At 38.4% G+C, this 25,513-nt stretch overlaps 1 protein-coding gene across 1 annotated transcript in view; it reads left to right on the forward strand.

Moving 5' to 3' along the window:
• Positions 1–567: 567 nt before the first annotated feature.
• The window catches only part of SPATA16 (spermatogenesis associated 16), a 207,757-nt gene continuing 182,811 nt past the window's right edge, over positions 568–25,513 (forward strand). The window contains 2 exon segments of the mRNA XM_005860868.1: positions 568–606; positions 608–1,180. Of these exon segments, the coding sequence (XP_005860930.1) occupies positions 568–606; positions 608–1,180 (612 nt within the window).

The following is a 25,513-nucleotide window of genomic DNA, read 5'->3' on the forward strand; positions in this document are numbered from 1 at the left end:
ACCTTTAAAGTGGTTTAAACTTGAGATTTTCCTTACTAATAGAAGAAACAAATTAAAGAAACATTGTGCTTACAACATTTCTGAAAGCTTTTCAGAGTAAGCAGCTGTGGTTTCTTTAAACTCCCAAGTCTATTATACAGGTTAGCAGTATATTTTATAATGAGTTCTAGACCACCTGCCTTTCTCAGGAAATTAATATCGGGATTTTTTTTTAGTCTTCTTTGTCCTCAGTGGCTGTGTAAAAGGTTTTCCTATTTAGTGAGTTTTGGGTACCCCATAAACATGTTCATTCAATGTTGTTCAGCTATAAGTGAGTATTTTTTAAGACATTGTCTAAATGTGTGTTCAACAAATGCTTGGTGAATTTTGAGATTAAAACATGCACTTCCTTAGTAGAACAGCAGATGATGTACATACAGTTTTACTTTATGGTGAATAAATACCTATAATGAGTAAAACAGTATTTTAAATAAATTTGACTATAGTCTTAAACCATTGGAATTTCAAAATATTGTTTTAATTCTTTTTCTTCTTTTAACCCCTGTAGGAGTTTCAGGGGGGAAATCAATGGATTCAGGAAGCAGCAGGAGTTTGGAGAATACCGTTAAGTAGGGTCTATTCTGATTGGCTGGTTCCAAAGATAAACATAAGCAAGAAAATGTCCACTTCAGCAAACTCACCCAGCATCCTGGAAATACCACAAGAGATTAAGAAAAGCTGTGGCGACAAACAGGTGGAAACCACAGTCGACAGAATAAAAATAGCAAAGAGCATCAAAGAAAAACAAAGCAATGATTTAGAGAAACTGGCCTTTAAAAGGAAGGCAGAAGGTGAAGAAAAGCCAGCTGGAAGGAAGGAGGCAAAGATCATGGAACTTGACAGCCCATTGATCACCCTGCCTCTGCCTCACATCCCCTTAAAGAGCATCATGGATGTGGAGGTGAAGCTGGTCTATGTTGATGAAGAGGATGTGAGCTATGAGTTTGTAGAGTCCTTCACATCCACTGGGATTCAGCCAACATGCCAAGAGGCTGAAATAGTAGACCCTTTGCATGGACCTAATTTCAACTTTCTGCCTCAGATTGACAAATGGCTTCAAGTAGCCTTAAAGGATGCCAGCTTGTGCTACAGACAAAAGAAATATGCCGTGGCAGCAGGACAGTTCAGAACAGCACTGGAGGTATGGGATTAAAGATAGATTGGTGAGAGGAGGCTGTGAAATGAACAGGTGTGATTACATGGAGCAGCTCTGATCATACTGTAATGAATAGTGATCATGGGGTGAAAGTATTGAATGACATGAGGATTATGTGGTTTCCAGTTTACATAAAGCAAATAAGATATGCCTGCAAATTAAAATGCCTGTGTGCACTTGACATACCTCATGCATTTTCTCTGATAACAAACCTTGAATGAATGATAACATATAAAAAAGTGCAGTTGGTTTTGTAATTTATACTTATAAAAGCCATAACTTTTTAGTATAGTGGTTGTGGATAGAATATAGATTCTCTAGACATAGGTAGTTATTAAGTATATGAATTGTCCCCTTTTGATGTAGTCTTCATGAATAAATGTAGCCATCTTTATTTTTTAGTGTGGGCTAATAATTTATAGATGATACTTACTAAAAACAAAATGACACCATTTTACTTTATTATCAAACTGCACTTTCCTTCCTAGCCTAGTGAGCTTTGTGCAGGCAGGTAAGTCAGTCAATATCCTATATAATCCTATATAATAAAAGGCTAATATGCCAAGTGTCCCCACAGGCGGGAGTTTGACCAACCGGGAGTTAGACATGCACTGACCACCAGGGGGTGGTGGTGGCAGGCGGCCGGGGGAAGGGAGACCCCAGCCAGCAGTCATTAGGGATGCTACCCATGCACAAATTTTGTGCACCGAGCCTCTAGTGTTGTTATAAAAAAAATAGCCCATGGACTAAAATGAACTTGAGAATCACCACTAAAACACAAAATAGTGGTAGGAAAATTTGCTTCATCTCTTGACTCACTAATTCTATAAAAGGATCAAAGTGTATAACTAGAAGTCCCACTGGTCTGGCAATATGGGTAACCACATATTTCATTAACCACAAAAAATATCAATGCATTATCTGTATATGCCTGGTGGCCACTGGAGATATTATAAATGAGGCAAGACATGGTTTCTTTCCTTTAGTAGTCTGATGAGGGAGACAAACCAGTAAACAGTTCAGTAGAGGTGGCTTGAAGGAATAGAGCCTGATCTACCATGGGACAGAGGGCATGGTCAGGAGTCAAGTGTGAGATGTTTGTGATGGAGATTTAAAGAGTAAAGTATATCCAGTCTTACTTGCAGGTTAAAGTGACTACATCTACAATGAATTATTAATGGACAATACCAGACAATGGTGCCCCTAAATATTTAAAAAGAAACTCTAAGTGCAAAAAGAGAGGCCCGAAGAGAGATGAAAGGATGAGGTGGAGCACAAATAGATGCATCTGTAAATATTTCTGTCCATAAGGGGTTATCTACACAAAGAAGGGAAGAGGGATGTACTATGTATAAAGTGCCCAAATAATCAAGCTACCCACACAGCACTGAGAGCCCTGTGCTGAGAAAAGGATGTTAAAGAAAGACTTCAGAAAGACCCTTGGGCACTTCTGCTAGGGCCATTTTCAGCTGAAATATTTTTTTGTGGGGAGAACAGAGGGCACAGTTAAAGGTGCAGGTAGTCCTCGGGTTACATTGGACTCAATGTACGTCGTTTCGTGGTTACGTCGCCATCTCCCATTTATTTATTTTTTTAAAAGTTCCATCATTTTGACATATGTACCTATGTGCTTTATGTTTTTTATTATTTATTTACCACAAGTAAAGGTCAGGAATTATCTTTCTTTTAAATTTTTTACTGTTTCACTTCATTACTGCTGTGTATGTGCTCCATGTGAGTGACGTAGATGCTTATGTAGGTGGGTTCCGACTTAACGGCGAAAATCGCCTTACTTCGCTCTGTAGGAACAGATCTCCGATGTAACCTGAGGACCTACTGTATAAATAATCATTTTGTCGATGAAAAAAGAGAGGCATAAATAAGAAAGGATATAAACTTCCAATTAAGCCGAAGTAGACAGAAAAGCTATCTGCATTAACTGGAAGAAACTATCCAGTTTTTCTATAAAACCCGGTGTTCAAAATTGTAACATTTGAATCAGGTTTTAATGATCACAAAACATAATTGTACTAGAAAATGCTTGTGTTCTGACTCTCTCTTATGATACAGTCATTCTCTACCCTGACCCCTCATAACTCTCTCTCTCTCTGTTTCTCTCTCTCTGCCCACCCTCCGCACCCCCCCACCAAAGTTTTAGGAAAGTATTGGATGCTGACACTAATTACTGATAATTAACAAAGGTAATTATTTTGAGACCTAAGCTTAGCTTAGACATCTGGTCTAGCTTTTGTCTCATTATCTTGGGAGTTAACTTTGAAATCTTACCTAGAATGTCTCTGAATAAGCTAAAGCTACTAGGAATAGAAACAATTTTTAATTTCTTTAACCCTTTCTTCTCCTGATTTTAACTTCTCCTAAGTTAAACTTCTTCAATACTGAGTGTTCTCAGGTATCATTTAATCATCTCTCTCTTTTCCTTTGGTCCCAGCATGGCTTTGAGTAAGATAGGATGGATGACAAAGACCAAGGCATAATGATAAGAATCATACCTGAAAGAAAGATGCATCAATGACTATTTATTTGAGTGTAAGTTAGGATTAGGTTTGGCTGCAAGTGACAGAAAATCCAAAATAACAGTGTCTACTCTAAAGCAAGAGAGAAGTTCATTTTTCTTTCACATAAATGTAGTTAGAGAAGGGCAGGTATGGTGAGATCATCAGGGTGTCAGATTATATTCTTTAAGATGTGGCTTTGACCTCATGACCTAAAATGCCAGCCCCTATTGTTGTCATTGAATCCACAGTCTAGCCCAGTGATGGCGAACCTATGACACGCGTGTCAGAGGTGACACGCGAACTCATTTTTTGTTGATTTTTCTTTGTTAAATGGCATTTAAATATATAAAATAAATACCAAAAATATAAATCTTTGTTTTACTATGGTTGCAAATATGAAAAAATTTCTATATGTGACACGGCACCAGAGTTAAGTTAGGGTTTTTCAAAATGCTGACACGCCGAGCTCAAAAGGTTCGCCATCACTGGTCTAGCCAATCAAAAGGGGGAAAAGGAAGGACAGAGGCACGTTGTGTCTCTGTTAGCACACTTCACACAAGTTGCACACACCTTTTCCATTTTTTGTTTCATTGACCCAAATGGAAGAATGTGGCCATCCAAATCTACAAGAGAGACTGAAATATATTGTCTTCATTCCAGATGCTTCTAACATTCAGGTCCTATTACTGAGGAAGAAGGGTAGAACAGATAATACTGAGAGATAACTAGCAAGTTTCCATTACAATGCTTGCTACTTGTGAGGCATTGGAAAACATACAAATGTTTGCCAAATGGGTGTTATAAAGACAGCTGGTAGGACTATACAGAAACAGAAAAGTAAAAACCAGGAAAGGCCCTAGACATTTGTAAATATTTATTAATTGACATGATAATTTCCAGTGCATCTAATAATCCCTTTAGGAATATGATGCTTATGTGTTAGTTCCCCTGTGCTCTTGACAAAGTATTAAATCATTTTTATGATAATATTTTATAGTGATTAAGATGAAATGGTATGCAATGATTGAGAAGACAACAGCTTCCAAAATGCAGTCAACTTTAGTCTTTTGGGATTTCAGAACACAGGAGGCATTTATTAAATGTTCTTAATGAAACTTATTTTGCAATGTTTTCTTTTTACTGTATAAAGTTGAACCAGTTATGTAGGTAAGACTAATCCTGAGGTCTGTGACCAACTCATCAATCCTTGTTAAGTTTTATTCAAATCAGTCATTTGCTCTTGTGTTTGTATTCACATCAGGAGTCACACTAGCAGGGCAGAAGGTATAAGCTGAAGGTAAAAATTCATATTAAATTAAATTTTTATGCCTAGATGCTATTCCCTGTAATTTTTTAGAGGAGAAGTATCTATCAATCCCCAGAGGGAAAGTAGGGGAGGGAGGGGGTAAAGGGGAGAGATCAACCAAAGGACTTGTATGCATGCATATAAGCTAAACCAATGGACATGGACAACAGGGGGATGAGTGTGGGGGGGGGGGGGGGGAGGTTGGGGTTAATGGGAAATGAGGACACATTTGTAATACCTTAACCAATAAAGAAATTAAAAAAAATAGTAGGGGCTCTCTAGAAGGAAATATATAAGACACTGGCCCCATATGGTTGTATTTGCATAGTAGACAATACACACTATCAATATATTGCTTAGCTGTTAGTAAAAAATGTAAGAAAAAAACTAATTAATAAACAATCTAGCTTCCCTTTCATAGGAAGAAGAAGAATTATTAATAAAGACCTATAAGAAAACTTGAAGGTTTGGGAATGTACTAATCAGGTTTTTCTTGTCACTTACAGGAAAAACACTCATTATAAAAGGTTCTTCTAAGTTTGTGGCGTGCAACCTAAACAATATCATCATTTCAATCTTACTCATAGGATCTTAGTAATTAAGAGGCTTCCACCTTTTGAATTAGAATTAAATCTATACACACTCTTCAAAATTCACAGCCTCAAACAATCCCATTGATCCAGATTATCCTTTACCAAATAGAACTTTCAATTCTTATTTAATCACAAGGAACCCCTTAAAGCAGTGGTCGCTAACCAGTGGTCCGTGAAGTCCGAGAGGTTGACCACTGGTTTAAGGAAACCTTTGGAGCAGCAGTCGCCGACTGGTTGTCCATGGACCACTGATGGTCCGTGAGGTCCGAAAGGTTGGCGACCGCTGCCTTAAAGTATTGATCTTTAAAAAAAAATATTTTGGTGCTTCAGTCACTGATCTGTGAAGTTAGAATAATAACTCACATTTATGGAGCTCTGTCTACAGGTCAGATGTCACTGTATTTTACATTCTGGGAATGTTTACATTTATTATTCCACTAGAGGCCCGGTGCATGGATTCGTGCACCGTTGGGGTCCCTCGGCCTGGCCTGCACCCTCTCGCAGTCCAGGATCCCTTGGGGGATGTCGAACTGCCAGTTTCAGCCTTATCCCCGCAGGCCAGGCTGAGGAACCCCACCACTACATGAATCTGTGCACCGGGCCTCTAGTATGCATATAAGATCTTTGGTTAATTTCTTCCTGCTCTCCCCTCTCCCCTCTTCCCTCTGAGATTCATCAGTCTGTTCCATGTTTCCATGCCTGTGCATTGAGCATCTGCCCCCTGATGGTCAGTGCGCATCATAGCTACCAGTCGCTTAGGCTTTTATATATATAGATTTTATTCTCACAACAAGCTTATGAGATGGGACAATTATTCTTGTGTTACTAATGAGAAAACTAAGGAAGAGACAGGTTAAGGAACTCTCTCAAGGGTCAACAGCTAGAAGCAGTAGAGCCAGGAGCTAACCAGGGTTATGTGGCTCAGAGCTCACCAGCTCAGCCACTATGCCTGTGCCACTCTAAGCGTGACTTTGTTGGAAAAACAGAATTTTGGACTGGGCCCTACCTGCAGAATCAGGATCTGCATTATAACAAGATCCCAAGTGGTCTCTGTGCACATTGCAGTTTGAGGAGCATGGCACTCTGTAATATGCCAACATGGAACAGATTTGCCCTCCAATTAAAACTTTGCAGCTGGGTCCCTCATTTAAAATGCTCTATGCCCCTCACTAATTTCTGAGGAAATAATTCCCTCTTAGGCAGTTTTTTCTATATGCATGGTTTAGAATTTTGGGATTTCAAGGACCCATAATTTTTTTTTTTAATTTAAGGAGGAGGGCTGCTGTTGTATTTGTAGGAACATTACAAAAATTACCATCTATTAGCGTCATTATTTCATAATGAAAATATGGAGTAATTTAAGGCCAATGAGGTAAAAAGAAAATAGAAAGAGCATATTCTCCAAAAGAAGGATTTTGTAGATTCCATTTTAATTTGATGAAAAGTTGACTAAATTGTCTTTACTTTTTATTTCCCCTTGGAGATCAGTAAGGCATCAGTCTGAGAACCAGCTTGTGGGAATCACTGTTCTAGAACACATTCCCTTTATGGTAAACGTTAGGTATCCAGGACGAGTGAACCTGCACAGAGCCTTCTTATGAGATTACTTTCCAGAGTAATGGAATTTGGTATGAGGCAGGTCCATTTTGGAGCCCATCCAAGGGGGCTTATTTAATGAAGTAGCAAAGATATCTCATTACGGGGCAGCCTCACCTATAATTGCTCTGCTGAGAATAATTCGGTAGCAAATCTCTAGGGCATGAAAATGTGGACATCCCAGAAAGCTTAATTTAAATGGATTCTAACACAGATAGTTCTTAGTGCAACATGATCAAGAAATCAAGAGCTCACCAAATTTTCTGAGTCCCTGAGCTGTCTTTTTACCCCTCTGTGGCTTTGCATGTGGATTCAGTATGCACTTCTTAAGTCCTGCTGGGGTCCAGGCCCTTTTCTTCAGATAAGCATCACAGTAACCCTCAAAGACAGTACCCCCCTTTTACAGAAAAAGAAACTGATGCTCTAAAATGTCTTTTTTTAAAGCAACAACTTAAAGTGCCACAGCTAGTTTGTGGCAAGGCTGAGACTAAATTGAGGTGCCCGTTCACATCTAGAATTCTTACATTATTACTCTTCATACATTAAAGTGTGTAATAATTGCATCGGAATATTGTTAAATATGCAGATTCTTATGGGTTAGGTCTGTGATGGGAAATCAGATACCTCATTCCAAATAACCTCCCAAAATATGCCCATGCTACTAGTCCAGGGATGACTCTGAGTAGCAAGAATTTGTGTCACACCACTGCTAGGTTTGAAAATGCTTATCATGGCCCCTCTAGCAAGTTAGCAGTAAGTACTTCCATATAATAGTTAGCTCACTCAGCCCTGGGTGGCCACATGGGCCCAGAGCTGTGTTGGACAGAGCACAAAATTTTGCATTAGATTATCTGTGTTTCATGTGGCTTTGACTTTGAACAACTTGCTTAACCCCTCAGAACACCATTAAGTAGGAATGATAATAACTATTGCCCAACAGCAAGGATTGCTTGTTGAAAAGCAAGATGAACTCTAAATTAATGTACAAGTTGTCATTATACCCCATTTCTCTGTACAGTATTATTTAGAATAAAACTTTAGCACTCTCAAGGATTTTCCCCAATTCGTTGTTTATCGTCATTGTTTTAATCCATATCTGTTTTCCCCTTTGATTAATATTAAAAAGGTGTCATTTTTTAGATACTTGAAATTCAATCAGAGCAAAGGGTCAAAATAATGCATTGCTTTCTACTCTATCAATTATCTAAATCAAACACTATTTAGAACTATTAAGTGCTTTTGATAAAAATATAAGCTTTCATTTTAATGTACAAATTGTTGTGCTAGAAATAGTTCATTTTGTCTCAGTTGTCAGGTACAAAATTAAACATTTCAGATTTTAACTTGATTGTTTCCATCTTAGTTCTATCCAGGGACATCAGAACTAATAAGTTTTTAATGATAAACGTGATCATTTTAATGCTGGCAAACTTACATAGCAGAAAAATACAAAATGGATGTCTCTCATAACCTCAAAAATGAAATAGTAAAATTAGATCTATCCCTATAATTAAATACTACATAAAACAAATCTCTAGAAAAACAGGATTTGCCATTATAAGAAAAAAGTATATTGATACCACTAACATTTACCAGCTGTTTCAGCCTGACAGAGAGCTGGATGCAGGGGTTCCAGACATAAATAAAACCTGGCCCCTGCCCTCAAGGAGTCAGAGATTAGAGACAAGGAATGGTGTCACTGCCTGTGTCCCAGGACTTCATTTGCATTTCAGGTTACGTATATTTTTCTTTTTTAATTTAGTGTGTTGTTATCATTTACATCTCAAAATATTTTTTCTGAAATGTGTCCTTTAAGTGGACATTGAAAAGGACGTCTTACATATTTCACGGTGATTTCATTAACTCCAGTGACCATCATCCTGACCCCCGTGGAATCTAAAAGATTTAAGATACACAAAGGAGACTTGATTTTTGGTTAAAGAAACTTATTTAACAATATTTTTCAGGCTAAGTATTATTAAAAGGAGGTGGGAAATGGGAAGAATGTCTAAGGTGATTCCTCAATTTGATGGGCCCTTGTTACTATTGAGGCTTTCTACCCAAAGGACTGGGATCTGACTCATCTGACTCCCATTAAGCCCTCTCCCTGTCCTGCACTTGAGCAGTCATTGATTGACACAGAAAAAAAGCGCAATAATTCTTATGTGTGCTCAGCACCCATAACATGGGGGAGGAGGAGTTGCGGGGTTGGGTGTGGGAGAATCAAAAGTCGGGGAAGAGTGGACAAGGGGGGCCACTGAAGGTTACAAGGCAGGCACTGACTATCTCAAGTACTGAGTTGCCCATAGAGGTAAAGTGTGGGAGAGGGGTGACTGGAAGAATTTTCAAGAGATAAGACTATACACTATAATTTGTATCACTGTACAAATGAAAGAATTACATTTTATGAAACTCATAGATTCCTGACATAATTACAGTCACCTAGGAGAAGTATTAAATTTTACTAGTATGGAAGCCCAAATTTTCTCTCATAGAGTCTGATACAATTGTCTGGTGTTCAGACAATGACCATGCCTGGGGCACTGGTATTTTTAAGTTTCTAGGTCATTTTATGGAGCAGCTAACAGTTGAGAACTGCTAGCATAGAAGATGCTCATCACTTCCTTCTCTTTTAAAATCACCTACAACTGGTCTTATCCCACATATGCCTTTGTAAAGAGAATTAAGAGAATGAATACCTAAACATTCTAAAGCTATTAAAAATATCAAGAAAGCCAGAAGCAGAGGTGAAATTGGAAAGGGAAGAAGTGGGGCCCTGGCTGGGTAGCTCAGTTGGTAGGAACATCGTCCCAATATGCCAAGGTTGCAGGTTCGATGCAATCAAATGCATAAATAAGAGGAACAACAAAGCATTCTCTCTCTCTCTCTCTCTCTCTCTCTCTCTCTCTCTCTCTCTCTCTCAATAAAAATGTCTTTTAAAAACGAAAGGGAAGACGTGGGCACACTGTCCAAAATATTTACTGAGAGAATCCTTAGCTTAGAATTTTTAATTGAGTTGGAAGCAGTTTAGGAATTTGAGACTTGAAACCAAAAACTGGACAGACAACAGAGACAAATTAGAGAGGACTAAATAGGATTAAGGCAGAGCCTCTCTAAGGAGAGGGACCAGGAATCTATGACAGTAACAAGCTGCAAAGTTATATGATTTTCTACAATGTGTCTCTGAGAATCCAAAAGTTTGGAATGACTGGACTTGAGGTTTTAATGAGAAGGATGAGAGGGCAAAACTACAGGGTGTCCCCCAAAAAATTTATCGACACTTTAACAGCTGGTAGCTGTTAAATGAGAATGAAATGTATTTTAATAAACACTGCCTTTATACTTAATCAAAGTGTGTGTACACATTTTGGGGCACATTCTACACTGTCTTTAATGTAGAAAGAGTGGTTATAATGGTGGAATGTGGGTCTGGGCTGGGTAGGAAAGGACAGAAGAGAGTCATCGGACTGAGAGGACATGGCGCTTCAGGGAATAAAGGCTACAAGACTGAGTATAAGGAAGTGAATGAGCTGAAAGGCTAGGTTGGTCAAGAAGTAGTACTGGAGTATAAGATTTGAGATGTTAAATTCCATGGGATGTGGTTGCTAAATTAGAAAAAATTGATGAGTTACAGGGTTAAGAAAAACAGAAACGTGAGAGGCCAGGTTACTAGTGGATGACTGCCGAGTCCTGCACAGTGGATATCTGAAGTCACTCAGGACAATCCTGGGGCAAAGAGCAAAGAGGACCAATGTCTAGGTGTCAATGTTTAGTGAATGTGGGGAAACCTCAGAGGTCTGGTAAATGACACAGTTAGGGTAGAATAGCTAGATGACACAGTGTTCTGCAATAACGTGCTAAGGGGCAGGAAGGACAAAAACCTCCGTGTGACAGAGGCTATAAGGAATGTGGGCTTCTTGGAGGGTGAGCTTAAATTGAAGAATGTGGAGAGAATATTCAACCTCTTGATTAACTAAATGTGGTGATTGGTTTACCAGGACAATGGGAGGGATCATGCATGATAGTGGAAGCTGTGGAGGGCAGATTTCAGAGGGAGCCCACAATAGCAATGAAATTTTGGGAATGTCTTGTTTAAAGAAGGGTTGAAACATGCTTGGGGTGGCAAGTATCACTTTTCCCTCTGCTCCATCCTGACGGGTCAGTAGTCTAGCCCAGGTGAAGGTCATATGTCATCTACCTGGGCTCCGGCTTCTTGGAAAGCTCAGCAAGCCTTGGTCTGAAAGGGGAAGGAAAAGATGAAAGAGGTTTCCATACACAGCAAAAATAATTTCCTTTTTCTTGGTCACTGTGCCCCTTTTTTCTATGTATGTACAGCACTAATCAAAAAAACAGCACAGGTTGTTACAATTAAGTAAACTGGTACAATGATAAATTGATTTTAGAATACACCTATAAAGTTAGTCAGCGAGGTTGTTTGTATATTTTGGCATGTTCATTTATATTTATTGGATTTTCCTCTTGTTTTTAATATTTGAAATATTACTGAGTAATTGTTTATGACTAGGCAGGAGGAAACATATCAATACATATAGTGGTAATCACATCTTTTTAATGAAAGAAACATCAGCCTAATTTACTTTGAGTGTTTAAAAATTAATTTTAAATATTGATAAATAATAATTCTCAGTGGCTTTGTTACCATACTGTGTATGTGTGTTCTTTGTGTGCTCTGTGCCTTTGGGACACTCTATTTGGGGTGTTTCCCAGAGCCAGCTTTTAGATAAGGGTGATAATTATTTGTTGCCATGCAAAGTTTTAAACACAACAAATAAGTGTTTTTATATATCAAGCAAAGTGGTGAAAAATGAAAATTAAAGAAATAATAATTATTCTCACTTGCCAGAGCCCTAATAATGTGTAAATGTCAAAAGCCAGTCACTTCACACCAGTTAATTCTTTTGTTTTTATTTTAATCATTTTATAACTTTAAAAGTTCACTCATCAGCAGACCAAATTAAGATGCCCGAGATAGTTTAAAGTAGCCCAAGACTGATACTAATCTCAAATTAGGAATAAAAGGAATGTCCTACCATTTGTATGGGTTATGAGAACAGCAATCAAATAGCCACTTAAGCAAAAGAAGTAAGTAAAATATTATGCTCTCCAACACTGGGAACATATGTCATCGCAGAGCACAGGAAGCTAGCACTGGCACGCAGGGGCCTGCTCAGCATTTCTGGCTCCCACAGAGAGGTGTTTTTTCACAGATACTTTAAAACTGAGTTATTGTACATTTCCCTCCACCGTAGTGTCATGAACACTGAGGGTGCACTCTAAAGCAGGTCCCAACTGCTAAGTGATGGATTTAGGCAGAGTTCTCAGAGGGGGCGTCCAGAGAAACGAGCTTCCACATGGGGATGTCCATTTAAGGCATCGCACACTTGCTGCCACCGCCACTTGTTAATTTAGGCTGTCAAAAGAGGGATATGAAGAAAGGAAAACGAATGCCAAGAGACTTCGCTGAAGCTAGAGGGAGGTGTAGGTGGCTATGATGGGTTTTTGACCTCAACTTAAGAGCGTCCTGATGACAGTAACACGCACAGTGGAATCCTCAGCTCACTTGTCAGCTCACCCACGCACAGCGTTGACTATCACAAGTGGGAGCTGTTCTGTGCCACTCGCTGCTTTTGTTTTACATATTTTAAATGTATCGCTTAGTTTGGTATAGGTAATATGTTCATACAGCTCAAAATTCAAGAGGTACAAAATGGTATGCAGTAAAAGTCTCCTTTCCACCCCAATCCTGCAGCCACCTGGTTGCCCTCTAAATGGGCAACCATTGTTTATCTTCCAAGTTGATAAATATAAGCAATATGTTAGTAATATTCTTTCTGTAACTTGATTTTTTTACATCAAAATATGTCTTAAGAGTTATCCTCTAGCAGTGTTTATCATATTTCTCCTGTTGTTTTTTATTGCATAATATTCCACTATATTAAAGATATATTCTCCATTGATGAACATGGGGGGGGGGGGTTCCAGTATTCTATTCTTAGGAATTGTGCTGTAATCCATACCTTGTATACATGTCATTTTTCAGGAATGCAAGCCTTTCCGTAAATCAAATTCTAAGAGTTTTACACATTTTAAACTTTAGTAGACATTACCAAGTTACCGACTCATCAGTCAGGCATGAGAACCTATTTTTCTTTCCCTCTCACCAAAACAGTGTATTATCAAAGTTGTTTATCTTTTCCAAAATTAAAAAAAAAAATCAGAGCATAAGACAAATTTTCATGTATCTTATTATGAGTAAGTTGAGCATTTCCCCCTATATTTGAAGAGCCATTAACATTTACTTTTTCTGTATATTTCCATGTATATTACTTCACCCCAAGTTCCTAATGAGTTGTTGGTGTTTTTCTTAGGAGTACAGTGGTTTTAAATTCAAAACATGTTTGAAAAGTTCCTTTGGGGCAAATACTTTTTTTCTATATAATTCCGGTAAATTTCTGCAGAGTAGAAGAAAACTTTCCCTTTTAATTTGTGTTAGGTTATAAACTTGTATTAGAACCCAATTACCATACTTTAGTAGTGCTGGGCTGACCTGGGCAGCCATACCTTACAGTGTGCGGTAAATGTCTGTAAAGTGAAGTGCATGCTTATATTTTCAAGAAATTGGATGGTAGTTAAGCAATAACATTTAGAAAAAAAAATTCTAATCTATAAAAATCAGAAAAACCTTTATTAGCAGTAAAGTTCTTGTACAAGAGCATTATTTCTCACACATTAGGAGATTGTAAAACCTTTGGCAATTTAGGAACTTTATTTGAGATTGTAACATTTTAGCTTTTGATATTGCTTTTAATGTGCCAAGTCCAGCATTGTCATTTCTCCTAGAAATCCTGAGAGGGAAAATATGGTAGAGGTTAATAGCTAGCTAAAGGTAGATTTCACCAGACTGTTCCTCTAATTATGTGTTTTATAGGTAGCATATGGTAGCATAGTTATGTTAACTCTGGGTGATTTTTTCCTTGTGAACTTTTGTTGAAAGTTCTACATTTTGATTAGTGTCTGGTATGAACCATTGCTTTCAAGTAGGAAAATTATTTGCTCTATCCTACTACATATTTACTATAGAACAAGAAATATAGAGATTGTCCGTAAGGGCTAAGTCAACCACGATACCCAACTTGGAATTCTCTCTAACTAGTGGCAGTGATTTGAGAGAAATGCTATTTTTCTCCCATGACATCAGAAGATCAGTGTTGAACTTCGAGTATCAGTTGCCTCCAGTAATACTGTGTGTGTGTGTGTGTGTGTGTGTGTGTGCACGCGCGCATGGTGTGTTTTTTGGGGGGGGGGGGGTTTTTTTATTTGTTTGTTTTTGTTCCATTATTTTTTAAATTTAAATTCTTTATTGTTTAAAATATTACATAAGTCTCCTTTTTCCCCCCATCAACCCCTCCCCGGCTACTCCCACCCACCAGGACAAGCCCCCACTGCTCCAATGTCTGTGTCCATTGGTTATGCTGATATGCTTGCATGTAAGTTCTTTGGTTGATCTCTTACCCACACACATACACTCCCCTGCCTTCCCTCTGAGGTTGGACTGCCTGTTTGGTGTTTCTCTGTCTCTGTATCTATTTTTTCTCATTAGTTTATGTTGTTCATTATATTCCACAAATGAGTGAGATCATGTGATATTTACCTTTCTCCGACTGGCTTATTTTGCTTAGCATAATGCTCTCTATGTCCATCCATGCTGTTGCAAATGGTAGAAGATCCTTCTTTTTTATAGCAGCAAAGTATTCCATTGTGTACATGTACCAAGTTTTTTAATCTACTCATCTGCTGATGGACACTTAGGCTGTTTCTAAATATTAGCTATTGTAAATTGTGTTGCTATGAACATAGGGGTGCATATATTCTTTCTGATTGGTGTTTCTGTTTTCTTGGGATATAGTCCTAGAAGTGGGATCACTGAGTCAAATGGGAGTTCCATTTTTAATTTTTTAAGGAAATTCCATACTATTTTCCACAGTGGCTGCACCAGTCTGCATTCCCACCAGCAATGCATGAGGGTTCCTTTTTCTCCCCAACCTCACCAGCACTTACCATTTGTTGATTTGTTGATGATAGCCAGTCTGACAGGTGTGAGATGGTACCTCATTGTTGTTTTGATTTGCATCCCTTGGATGATTAGTGACTTTGAGCATGTTTTCATGTCTGTTGGCCTTCTTATGTCCTCTTTCGAAAAGTGTCTATTTAGGTCCTTTGCCATTTTTTTTGACTGGGCTGTTTATCTTCCTTTTGTTAAGTTGTATGAGTTCCCTGTAAATTTTGGAGATTAAATCCTTATCAGTGATAACATTGGCAAATATGTTCTCCCATGCAGTGGGCTTTCTTGTTGTTTTGTTGATGATTTCTTTTGCTGTGCAGAGCTTTTTATTTTGATGTAGTCCCATTTGTTTATTTTCTCCTTAGTTTCCATTGTCCTAGGAGCTGTATCGGTAAAGATATTGCTTCGGCATATGTCTGATATTTTGCTACCTATGGATTCTTCTAAGATTCTTATGTTTAAATCCTTTATACATTTTGAGTTTATTTTTGTGTGTGGTGTAAGTTAGTGTTCTAGTTTCAATGTTTTGCATGTATCTGTCCAATTTTCCCAACCCCATTTATTAAAAAGACTATCTTGACTCCATTGTATGCTCTTGCCTCCTTTGTCAAATATTAATTGAGCATAATGGCTTGGGTTGACTTCTGGGTTCTCTGTTCTATTCCATTGATCTATATGTCTGTTCTTGTGCCAGTACCAGGCAGTTTTGAACACAGTGGCTTTGTAATATAGCTTTATATCTGGTATTGTGATCCCACACACTTTTTCTTCTTTCTCAGGATTAATGCAGCTATTCAGGGTCTTTTTTTATTCCATATGAATTTTTGGAAAGTTTGTTCTAGGTCTGTGAAATATGCTGTTGGTATTTTAATGGGGAGTGCATTGAATCTATAGATTGCTTTGGGTAGTATGGACATTTTAATGATGTTGGTTCTACCAATTCATGAACATGGTATATTCTTTCATTGTTTTATGTCTTCCTCTATCTCTGTCTCTTTTTTCAATGTCCTGTAGTTTTCCAAGTACAGGTCTTTTTCCTCCTAGTTAAGTTTATTCCTAGGTTTCTTAATTTTTTTTTTTTGCAATGGTAAATTGCCAGAAGCCAATTCCAGCATGACAGCAGGACTGAATCATCTGGAGTGGCTGAAGGGCATTTCCCCAAACCTGAAAAGGATGCATTAAATTGATTGTTTGCTGCCAGACAGCTCAGGGCATCTTAATCTACATGTTATTGCCTCCTACTGGCCAAACACCTGAACAGCCGTAGGCAAATTCTTCCATTCTGACAATGGACTTTGTATACCAAACCCTACCCTTTGAAGTGTATATCTCTGCCTCGCCTTAGGACAATTTATGTTAATAAAAAGCATGGGGTCCTGAGACAAGGAGAACTTAGTTTCTTTAGCTAGGCTCCTCTGACCCCCAAATGCCTTTCAAAATTATGCTTCGTCTCTGGACTCTTTATTAAGTTACACACAGCCCCTTCTCCAGATTGCTGAACCCTTCTTAATGCTGGACCAAGAACAGTAAATGGGATGGTTTTTTTTTAGTTTCTCTTTCTGTGAGTTCATTATTGGTGTATAAAAAAGCCATAGATTTCTGGGTGTTAATTTTGTATCCTGCTACATTGCCTTATTCATTTATTATACTGTGTGTGTTTTTTAATCTAAAATTTATTGGTAGATTACAGATACATGGGTAGATTTTACAATTCTTTTTATTCCTTGTTAATCTAGAGATAGATTAATAACTTTCATACACAGCAAAAATAGTTTTCCATCATTTTAATGAAATCACTTTCATTCTAATACTTGGAAGCTTGCTCTTAACTCTGGTTTGCTTTGTTGCTTGCGTACTTCAGTCAGCATTTATTATGTAGTTAGTGTGTTCTAGCAATTTTCTTACTACATCTCCTCTAATTTTCACAACCACCCAAAGAAGTAGGACTATCATTACCCCCTTTTGCACATATGGAAACTATGGCCCTGGAAAGTCAAGTACTTTGCTTAAGATCACCTTGCCAGTTAGTAGCAGTTAGAGCTTGAACTCAGGCGTCTGTGATTCCAAACACATAGTAACTATAACCACTATGCATACAGCCTACTTAGCAGCGGAATTCTTTTTCAAATAAAATCTTACAGAGAACCATGAGTGATAGTCAAAATATTTTATAATCAACATAGTCAAATCACTGAACAATCATAAAAAGGGCACACACTAATCTGAACAGATGCCTACAACCAATGTTTGAATATGTGCTCAATAAATTTAGAAAGAAAGCCCTGGCTGGTGAGTGGTGTGGCTCAGTTGTTTGCTACTCACCCCATGCACCAAAACACCAAAAGACAGGGCACATGCCTGGGTTGTGGGCTCAATCCCCAGTAGGGAGTGTGCAGAAAGCAGCCAAAGGATATTCCTCTCACACAGCAATGTTTCCCTCTCTCTTCTTCTCTCTATAAAAATCAATAAAAACATATTTTTAAGAAGAATTTTTAAAAATTAAATTAATTAATTAATTTAGAAAAATTAAATGAAGCAGTCTGAAGCTACTACAAAGACCCATGACTCACCTTATGGCCTTCCCATCACAGACTTTTAGAAAAAGCTTATTCTATCCTTCCAGTTTCCACCTTACAGAAACAGAGGTTTGATATATTTTTTTAAAAAAACCTCTCATAAAGCCTCATTCTTATTTGTATTATTTTATAATCTAATATGAGCTCCTGTTCTTATTTGTATTATTCCCGAGTAATTGGAGATAAAGATATAGATTCATTCAAATCCCTTTCAAATGTCTTTTGACTAGACCTACTTCTAATTTTTCTAGTATTGTTTCATAAGGAAATCTGTCCTTATACATTTTAACATACACCTGATGGGAAATATGTTTTTGCTTTATGGTCATTTACTGGAGAATCACAACTATCTGTACTAATAAAAGCCTATGTGGTCATCACACCCTTATGCTGTGATGCCCTCATGGCGTAACAATCCACCACCAGGAGGCTGCATGCGCAGCAGGTGCATGCGAGGTGGGCAGGGACTTGATGTTGTGTGCACAGCGCAGAGGCAGGATCCCCGGCTCCGGCCTACCGGCCTACCTCTTTGGGGCATTCCATCGAGGAGCCCTGGATGGGTGGGCAGGGCCTACCTCTTTGGGGAGATTGATCACGGGTCTCCCACACTGTGAGAGGGCACAGGCCAGGCTGGGGAACACCCTCCCTGAGTGCATGAATTTCATGCACAGGGCCTCTAGTATGCTTATAAGTTTCCATTGGCTCAAAATTACTTTCTTTTTTAAAGTGTTATATAGAGAATATAATGTCCAAAAAATGATTTGGCTTTAAACATTTATGGTTCACTTATTTAAATAATTACCAGATAAATATTGGATGTTGCTCTTACTGTGAGAAAATCAGACAAAATCTAGAGGAAAGCTTGGCAATTGTGAAAACCTGTATATTGGGGCCTCAATACAACAGTGATTGAGCTACTTAGCATTTCAATTTCTCTTTTTTCAGAAAGTACTTGTGGTAGCTACAAAGAAACATAGCTAGAATAAGAGTAAAGGAATTCAAGGCAACAAGGAAATTGAATAGAAAAGGGACAGAGAAAGTAAGATAGGGGAGAAGAAATTGAATAAATCAGAAAGCTTGTTCTGTGCTTCCTGGTATTTTGTGCTTACAAGGAGCCAAGGTGAGCAGAGAAATGGAATTCATTTACCAAGCTCACAATGCTAATTTTAAATAATACTGATTCATGTGAAGGTAAGTCTTTTATTACTGTTGAGCTCTAAAAGACATTTGCTACATAAGAATCTCAATAAAGAGTATCAATATCTTTTGAGGTCACTGATTTGGGAATATAAATATAATTTTGGGAGCATGCTATATGTAAAAACAATGGCTCTGTTTCTGTTTCAAATACATAACTTTTGCAGGTTTTTATCTTGGAGTGCTTGCAAGGTGAATGTGATATTAATGCTTATGGTATCATCATACACATATCAATCTCTGGGAAATTTTTATTTCTTAATTCATGACATGCAGCACATTTTTATGACGTGCCTGTTCTGTGCCAGACACTGTGTTAGACTCTGAGGTTGTAATCCAAAATAGCTGTTCTCTCCCTTTATGAGGATTCAAGCTTAGAAATTAAAGTAAAATGTGGTATGTGTTTCAGTGAAGGAAGAATAAGATGCTATGACATTTGACAGCATCTAGAGCTGTGGTTCCTAGATGGTTCATTTCATGAACCAGTACATATTTTGAAATGGGGATCAACATAGGTTACCAACATTTTATTAAGAAATGATCTTTAAAAGAGAAAAAAAAAGGGGAAATGCTGCCTTCTAACAAACATAATTCCATTTGAAGGACATTTTGAATTTAAAATGTAGGAAGACCATAGTCTTGGAATAAAATATGGACTGTCACCAAAAAAGATAATAGACAAAGATAATTGGCAATCTTAACCCAAAATATATGTAATGTTTTAGCTGAAGAAATATTACAACAACACCTGATCTTTATTACAATTGTAGAAAGTGCTACACAAAGTATAGTGCTATGATAGATAATAAGTAGAGGGGACTACTTCAGAGTGAACATGGAACTCTACTAGAAAAGGTAGAATATTTATAATGAGGCCCAGAGGATAAGCATAAGTCAGATGTGCAACAAGGAAAAAACAAAACTTTCCATGTTAGAAATGTTTAACTTTCTCTCCCCTGTAGTACTGTGCTGTGGTTGCTGTAAAAAGTTACCACAGATTTAGCAGCTTAAACAACACGATTTTATGATCTCAGAGTTGTACTGTACTAAAAGCAAGGTATCTGCAGGGCTGTGTTCCTTCTGGCGGCTCTGGGGTTGAATCTGTTTCCTTGCCTTTCCCAGCTTCCAGAGGCTGCCTGCATTCCTTAGCTCATGGCCCCTTTCTCCATCTTCAAATCCACAGTGTAGCATCTTTAAATCTGACTGTGACATTGACTCCTTTCCCTCCCTACTCCACATTCAAAGAACCCTTAGGATTTCGTTGAGTCCACCCAAAATAATTCAGAATAATCTCCTTATTTGAAAGGCAGCTGATTAGCCACCATGATTCCATCTGCAGCCTTAATCCTCCTTGCCATGTTACATAACTTCCTCACAGGTTCCAGGGAGTAGGATTTAGACATCTTTGGGAAGCCATTACTCTGCCTGCCACACCCTCTGCCTAATGGAGACCAGAGTATGTGCTAACCCCTTCCTTCTGAATACTGGCTCATCAAGGACTGTGAAGGCTGCGCGATATTACCTTACTTGCAAGCTAACCGGACAGCCTGCCAGAGTTCACGGATGGCAATGGAAGACATGAGACTCCTGGGTCAGAGACAAAGGACTTCATTATTCAGGGCACAGCAGCAGCATAAGCATCATCACATTTGCATCAGCTCCAAGTCCTATGGAGGTGATACAGGTGAGGCCTGATGGATGCCTGCACATATCATAGACTGTGTTGTAGGAGAGGAGCCTCAAGCTCACCGAACCTGAATTGTTTCTGACGGTCAGTAAGCATGCCTCTCTTTTTCTCCCAGAGGGAGACACTACCTCACTCTTCCAAGGCTGTTCAATATACAAACTTCCTTGAAAAGACTACCTTGTTGGCAAGATGTGCAAAAAAAGTTCGAGATGCTTGGAAAATTGTCCTCCAATATCTTTATGCTGCATCTGCATTGAGTTAGCCTGGTCTGCAGTTTCTCAAATGTAGGACTAGTTCTTTGAAAATGATTTTAAAATCAGTTTAAGTTAAAAGATTTGGTTTTCTCTTTTTAAATACATTTTTTCCCATTTCTTTACTTGTTCAACGGAGCCTCCATTTATTTATACACTGCATTTAAATATTTCTCTAGTGCCTACTTTATTGCTAGTTATTGTCTTACTAGAGGCCCTGTGAATGAAATTCATGCACTCAGGGAGGGTGTTCCCCAGCCTGGCCTGTGCCCTCTCACAGTGTGGGAGACCTGTGATCAATCTCCCCAAAGAGGTAGGCCCCGCCCACCCATCCAGGGCTCCTCGATGGATTGCCCCGAAGAGGTAGGCCGGTAGGCCGGAGCGGGGGATCCTGCCTCTGCGCTGTGCACACAACATCAAGTCCCTGCCCACCCCGCGTGCGCCTGCTGCGCATGCAGCTTCCTGGTGGTGGACTGTTATGGCATGAGGGCATCACAGCGTGAGGGTGTGATGACCACATAGGCTTTTATTAGTATAGATCAGAGAATTCTATATGAAAACATGTTGACTTTTTGGCTAATTAAATAAATTACTGATGCAAAATGACAACTTGACCTCAGTTCATAATGAGGAAACAAATATTAGCAAATTTTCTAATTAGGGCCCTGATACAACAGGTAATTATGAAGAAGAACCAGGTGCTCATATTCCCTTGATGTGAAATGACTTTCTGTGAAAACAGTGACTGAGAGGGGGCCTTCACTAAGATGTGGGAGACAGCCAAATTCACTTCCACACATTAAATTAAACCCATTCTGAACGCAAGTAATGGTTGCAACAAGTTAAAGAAAGAAATGATTATATAAACAAGTGATTACATTAAAAGTATCAACATTTGTGAATTTACTAATGGATTTACTCACCCTTTTTCTTACATTCTCCTAAGTTAAAGCTACTGATTACATATATTCTTAGTTTTAAGGGTAAATAAAGCTACAAGGAAAATATTAAAGTATCTAATGATAAAAAATGAGCTAAGACAGAAGAAAGAAGAAGTAAAAAGAAATATATTCTATCTTCTATATGCAGAAGTGATGGTGGTAGATGCATATCAACAAGACATATTGTTTGAGCAACTCTTTCCCCATAAGTGGTAATACATAAGGTGAGTTGTCAGTATTCTCCCATCCTCCTAAGACCAACATTATGATGTCAGAGCGAGGGAAAGGTGGCAGACATTATTCATAAAAGAGAGTTGCTCACAAGCCAACTAGATTGTATTTATATTCTATGAATTACAATCTTCCCACTCAATTTGTTATCCCATTTACAGTTCTGGAAAAAAATTGTGGGAAAGCACTATCCCTACTTTTGCCATAACCTTGTGCTGTAATAAATTATTGCTCCTATGTTAAATTTTCAATTTAAATATATTAACAAAAGAAGCACTTACAGATTGCCAAGGAGCATGACAAACTACAGCAGCTTTCCTTGATGGGTAAATGCTGCAGCAATTCAGTGGAAGGCATTTAGGAATTGCTATCAGAGACCCTGAGTTTTAAATCTTGGCTCCTCCCCATCCAATCTCCGTGAGCTCTAAGCCTCAGTTTCCTGAATGAAAATGTGTTGCTCTGTCTCTGATCTCAAGGTGGCATGATACGATATCTGTGAGTCATTTAGGGTTGTTGTTTCTTTGCTGATTGTTTGTCTAGAGGATTTATCCAGAGATGTCAGTGGTGTATTAAAGTCCCCTACTATGATTGTATTGTTGTCGATCTCTCCTTTGATATCTTCCAGGAGTTTTTTTATGTATTTGGGTGCTCCTGCATTGGGTGCATATATGTTTACCAGGGTTATATCTTCTTGTTGTATTGATCCCTTTAGTATTATGAAGTGGCCTTCCTTATCTCTGGTTATGGCCTTCACTTTGAGATGTATTTTGTCCGATATAAGTATTGCTACCCCAGCTTTCTTTTCCTTTCCATTTGCGTGAAAGATATTTTTCCATCCCTTCACTTTCAGTCTGTGTGAGTCCCTTCTAATGAGGTGGGTCTCTTGTAGACAGCAGATGTATGGGTCATGTTTTTTTATCCATTCAGCCACTCGATGTCTTTTGGTTGGAGCATTTAGTCCGTTTACATTTAAAGTTATTATTGAAAGGTACTTGTTTATAGCCATTTCTTTTTTGTGTGTGTGGCTGTTTTCTTTCTGAGCTTGTTATTTCTTCTTTTTACACCAGTCCCTTTAGCATTTCTTGCATGGCTGGCTTGGTGGTGATAAACTCCCTTAGCCTTTTTTTGTCTGTGAAGCTTCTTATTTCCCCTTCAATTTTGAATGAAAGCCTTGCTGGATAGAGTATTCTTGGATTCAGTCCTTTGCTTTGCATCACTTTGTAGATTTCTGTCCATTCTTTTCTGGCCTGATGTGTTTCTGTTGAGAAATCATTTGATAATCTAATGGGAGATCCCTTGTATGTAACTTTCCGTCTCTCTCTTGCAGCCTGTAAGATTCTCTCTTTGTCCTGAACATTTGCCATGGTAATTATGATGTGTCTTGGTGTGGGTCTTTTCGGATTCACCTTGTTTGGGACTCTCTGGGCTTGTGTGACTTTTTTCTTCCCCACCTCAGGGAAGTTTTCTGATATTATTTCTTCGAATAGGTTTTCTAATCCATGTTCATCTTTCTGTTGTTCTGGCACCCCTATTATTCGTATGTTGTTTCGTTTCATGTTGTCCCAAAGCTCCCTTAGGCTCTCCTCCTGTCTTTTAATTTTTTTCTCCATTTGCAGTATAGTTTGGGTGTGTTTTGCTTCCTTGTCTTCTAATTCACTAATTCGGTCCTCCGCTTCTCCTAGTCTACTGTTGATACTTTCAATGGAGTTTTTTATGGCAGCTATATCACTCTTCATTTCTTCTTGGGCCTTACTTAAGTTGTTGATTTTTTCATCTGTTTCTTCTAGCTTCTTGCATATGGTATTGAATTTTTCATCTGATTCTTCTAGCTTCTTGCATATGGTATTGAATTTTTCATCTGATTCTTCTAGCTTCTTGCATATGGTATTGAATTTTTCATCTGATTCTTCTAGCTTCTTGCATATGGTATTGAATTTTTCATCTGATTCTTCTAGCTTCTTGCATATGGTATTGAATTTTTCATCTGATTCTTCTAGCTTCTTGCATATGGTATTGATTTTTTCCTCCGACCGGTGCATGTACTCTAGGACCCTTATTCTGAATTCTTTTTCCGTCATGTTGCATGCCTCTGTCTCACTTAGCTGCTTTTCTGGCGAGTCCTCCTTCTCTTTCCTTTGGGGGTTTCTTTGTCTACCCATGTTTGATCTCACTGACATATCTAGTTGTTGAGTCGTTCAGTGGCTGCTCCCTGGGTGGCAGTGGCTCATTGGGCTGTGGTTGCTCCTTGGGTGGTTGCGGTAGCAGCTGCTCCTCAGTTGGCAGCAGCTCCTCTGGTGGGTGTTGTTCACAGCTGTGGTGGCTCTTCTGGCAGGTGGAGGGAGGCTTCACACACAGTAACTGTTCCCCAGACAGAGCGTGTGGAGATCAGGAGGCCGCTGTTGCTTGAATCTGCTGCGTTGATTTAAAGGCACAAAATACAACACAACAAGGCACAACGTACCAGGCACTGAACACGAATGTATTTACGATATCAATAACCCCAAATAAAGGTGGCCACCCGAGCTAAGAGAGTTAGGAGATAAGGAAGAAAGAAGAGAAAAAGGTAGAAGAGAAAAAAGAAAGAAAGAAAAAAGAAAAAAAAAGGAGTGCAAAAATAAAATTGGAAAAAGGGAGGGGAAAAAAGAAGAGGAAAAAGAAAAAAAAAAGTAAGAGAGAAAAGAGAGTGAAGTATAAGAGGGGAAGAGACTATTTATATGAGGGGAAAACTCCTATAGAACCGCCACTAATACCAACAATTTACAGCAGCAGATTCCTGGAGATGAATACAAACTACAAACAACCAATAATATCAAGCGACGCAAGGGAAAACAGAAGCACAGAAATAACCGGGGGGCGGGGGGAGAAAAATAAAAAGAATAAGCAGACTAACCTCACAAACGATCCTAAAAAAACCCCCAATATACTCGTCAATCGAGCAAACAACAATAAACAATAGAGAGAGAAAAGAAGAAGAAGAAGAAAAAAATTTGGATAGTGAAGGAAGATAAGGGAATTCTACTCTTCAGCCTGGTTCACCTTAGTCCTGCCAGGTATCTAGGAGAGTGTTGAATTTCCCTGCGTTACACTGTTCCTCTGTGTTGTAAATCACAGTCCTGATTTTATTTTATTTTATTTTTTTATTTAGATATCCATCAGCAATTTATTTATTTTTTTTTTAACTATTGAATGGTTTCTTTTTTTCTTTTTTTTTATTACAAAGAGTATTACAAAGCAGGCCGTATTTGTGATCCAGTCTGCCTTAATTTGTATTCACCTAAGAGTCAGTTTGTGGCTCAGCCTCTGGGTGGCAGTGTTTTTGGGTTGGCCTCTGAGTCTATACA

This window comes from Myotis brandtii, unplaced genomic scaffold (genome assembly GCF_000412655.1).
Source record: "Myotis brandtii unplaced genomic scaffold, ASM41265v1 scaffold1423, whole genome shotgun sequence".
NCBI lineage: Eukaryota > Metazoa > Chordata > Mammalia > Chiroptera > Vespertilionidae > Myotis > Myotis brandtii.